Genomic DNA, 3,577 nt, shown 5'->3' on the forward strand with positions numbered 1-3,577 from the left:
AGGCATTTGACTGCTAACCAGAAGTCTGGTAGTTCAAACCCACCAGCCACTCCTTGGAAGGAAGGTTGGGCAATCTATCTCTGTAGTGATACTGCCTTGGAAACTCAAGGTAGGGGGCGGGCGGAGTCACTATAAGTTGGATCAGACTCAATGGCAATGTGTTGCATTTGCCACTATTTGTGATGGACTGTTGCCTCTCTTTATCCACGCTCCGGTATAGTCCTCTCTCAGATTGTCTCTGGGTTTAGCCTTGTGACTTTCTTTGGCCAATGGGATGATAAGAATCATGACATCATTAACAAAAATATGAAAAGTGATTGCATATTAGTGCCTATGCTTTCTTTGTGCTCTTGGGAATTACGTGACTTCTAGCACGTGAATAACTTTGAGCTAGTTTGCTGGAGATATGGGGCTAGTCAACCCCATCACCCCAACCAATGGCCAGTGCCAGTCATCAGCAAGTACCAACCACCAAGCACAGAAATGAGGCTGTCCTAGACAAACCAGCCTCTAGCTACCCTATAAACTGAGCAATCTAATGAATAAGTCTCGGTAAGAGGAGCAGAAGAGACACACAGCTGAAAAAATCGCCAATCCACAGAATCATGAGACATTCAAAGTTTCTAAATTTGGGGGTTGATTTATTATACAAATTATTTAAACATTGTTTTCTTGTCCTCTTTGTAAAGAATAATATTGTGAGGCCAAAAAAGAGGGATTATACACCAAAAGAGCTGCAGAACTTACTTACAATGTACTGACAGGATCCAGGATAATATGTCTGGGAGTGAATTGTGATGATCTTGTGTCAAATGGGACAGAATATTAAGCTGAATATGGGAGAGTGTGTCAGTATGGGAGTATTCTTCCATGACACAGTATTTAAAACCCTGAGTATCAGCAACCAATGGCTCATTAGCACGGGAGTATGAAGGGCCAAATCATTTTCCCCACCAAATTTAAAATCAACTCACTGGTGCAATTTATATTCCATAGCTCTCGATGGTATTAAATGAAGCTAATTCTCCTTACATAGGAATTTCACTCTCCCTATCCTATTTCCCTGACTCCTTTTTTTCCTGAGAACATTCCTTCAAGAAACTACTTGCACAAAAACTGTCATCTAAGGCAGTACTAGATTTGAGGGCACCCAACTTAGGACAACTATCATTCATATATTACCTTTTAAAATGATATGTTTGAAAAGAAGAACAGTTATTTGTATTCTTTCAAGAAACTTCATTCATAAGACTTCCATTAATAAGGAATTTTTACTCCTATATGTTATTGATAATATTCCAGAACATACTTTATTAAAAGCAATATATTTTCAACTGAAACCTGTATTTCATGTTAAGTGATTTTCTCCAAAGATACCATCAAAACAAGTAACACTGAACAATAGTAGTCACATGTTTCACATTTCTAGTACTTATAGCCATTGGAAATATGTCAAAACTGAAATATCTAATTTATTGAAGAGACACTAGTTAAGATTATCACAGAAGGGAGATCTGCTAAATAGAAATAGAGAATGTTGTTGTCAGGTGCCATAAGGTAGGCTCTGACTCACAGTGACCCATGTACAACAGGATGAGACACTGCCCAGCCCGGTGCCATCCCCACAGTCAGTGCCACGTTTCAGCCCACTGCCACAGCCGCTGTGTCAGTCCATGCCGTTGAGGGTCTTCCCTTTTGACACCCTGCTTTACCAGGCATGATATCCAGGGATTGCTGCCTTCTGGTAACATGACCAAAGTGTGAGAAATGAAGTCTGGCAATTCTTGCTTCTAAGGAGCGTTCTGGTTGTACTTCCTCCAAGACAGATTTGTTTGTTCCTCAAGCAATCTATGGTACATTCAGTATTCTTTGCCAGCACACCACAACTCAAATGCATGAATTCTGTGGACTTTTTTTATTCATTGTCCAGCTCTCATATGCATATGAGGCTATCAAAAATATCACGGCTTGGGTCAGGGGCACCTTAATCTTCAAATTTAACATTTTATGGAGGTCTTTTGCAGCAGATTTGCCCAACGCCAAGAGAGAATGCCACAGGATAGTTAATGGATAAAACGAAAAAATAGCTCATGTGTTCATAATGTTAATTTCTATATAAGTATTTTACATTTCTAAGGAGGCAGCCTGGTTCAGTGAAAGAATAGTGGATTTTGAGTCAGATCTGGTTTCTAATCCCAGTTCTGCCACTAGTTATGGGAATTTGGCAAATCACTAAAATTTTACAAACTCAAATTTCTTAAGATTGTAAACTTATATGAGAGAATTTTTATAAATTATAGAAATTAATTAATACTGAACAACTACATCAGTGTATTTTAAGGATATTTTAGAAAGAACATTAAATTGTCAAATCTTCAGTATACAGGCAGTCCCTGGGTTACAAATGTCCGGACTTACAGACAAGTCCCACTTGCCCTTTAATGTTATGTAAATCTTCCTTACTTTGAAATGACTGAACCAATCCCTACTTGCAACAAATCCATCACAATCACTTTCACTTACTGCACGTGCAGCTTTTAAATCACCGAAAAGGCTCTGAGCCTTTTCTTGCACTAAAGTAAAGCTAAATAAGAACCATATGCACATGGACTCACTTTCCTGAGAATTCTTAGTGACAGTTAGGAAGGGATCTCATTCAAAATCTGAGAACTGCCTGTATAAGAATTTTTGCCAGGGATCATTCTTGAAACTGACTCTGAGGTCTGAGTTCTTTTCCTGTTGCATTGAGCAGGTTCCCATAAAACGTCATTTAAATAATTATTTTTTATTGACCACGAAACAATATTTTTTATACTCTACATATTCATTTTAGAGCTTAATTGAGCAAAAGCCTGTATTTAAACTTGCCTGAGATGTCCAAAAGGCCACTGATCGCATTGTAACTCATGAGCCCTGCATGGGGTTTCCGGGGTGCCATGTTATGTGCTGAAGCAAATGTAGGCCAGCAAATCCCACTTCTCCCACCTTTTGCAGAAGAAAAAATAATAATGAAATTTGAAAGTACATTCATATGAATTCCAAAACTAAAGTTTCCCAAATTTTTACCTGATAGAGGTCTAGAACTCCGATGGGCTGCAGTAAGTTTGATATTCGGGTTGTCATTAGTTAGGATATCAGAGCAATTAAAGGCAGGGCTGCTTCCAACAATTAATGATCTCTGTTTTTAAAAAAGTCAAGTAATATAGCTTTAATAATTGCTAAATCAAAATATAATAATAAATAATACTGAATTCCACTATAGCAAAAGACAACTAGAAGTTTCAAGAAATAGATCATTCATTAAACAAACATGACTTTGGCCCTTAGTGGAATGACACGCCAAGTGGGAAGGGGATGGCAGATATGTAGTCATATATAATGACATGTTATGTTTCTATGACAGAAATATGTCCAGGGTACCAACCAACACCGCACTCGGTGCTGTAGTGTCAGTTGTGGCCCCACATGTCAGAGTCAAACTACCCTGAAGGGTTTCGTGGCTGCAGTTATTACACAGGCAGATCCCCTGGGCTTTCTTCCATAGTAGAGCTGGGTAGGTTTGAACTGCCAACCTTTG

The 3,577-nt window shown here is 38.6% G+C and overlaps 1 protein-coding gene across 1 annotated transcript in view; it reads right to left on the reverse strand.

The window, feature by feature from the left end:
- Positions 1–3,577, reverse strand: part of PKHD1L1 (PKHD1 like 1) — a 199,004-nt gene that overhangs the window by 56,886 nt on the left and 138,541 nt on the right. Inside the window, exons 62-64 of the mRNA XM_042783626.1 lie at positions 3,484–3,572; positions 3,067–3,178; positions 2,869–2,985 (exon numbers count right to left, since the gene is read on the reverse strand). Of these exons, the coding sequence (XP_042639560.1) occupies positions 2,869–2,985; positions 3,067–3,178; positions 3,484–3,572 (318 nt within the window). The remainder of the gene's footprint in view (positions 1–2,868; positions 2,986–3,066; positions 3,179–3,483; positions 3,573–3,577) is intronic.

The sequence above is a fragment of the Orycteropus afer genome, unplaced genomic scaffold, assembly GCF_000298275.1.
Source record: "Orycteropus afer afer isolate SDZICR_OR568_19922 unplaced genomic scaffold, OryAfe1.0 scaffold00021, whole genome shotgun sequence".
Taxonomy (NCBI): Eukaryota; Metazoa; Chordata; class Mammalia; order Tubulidentata; family Orycteropodidae; genus Orycteropus; species Orycteropus afer.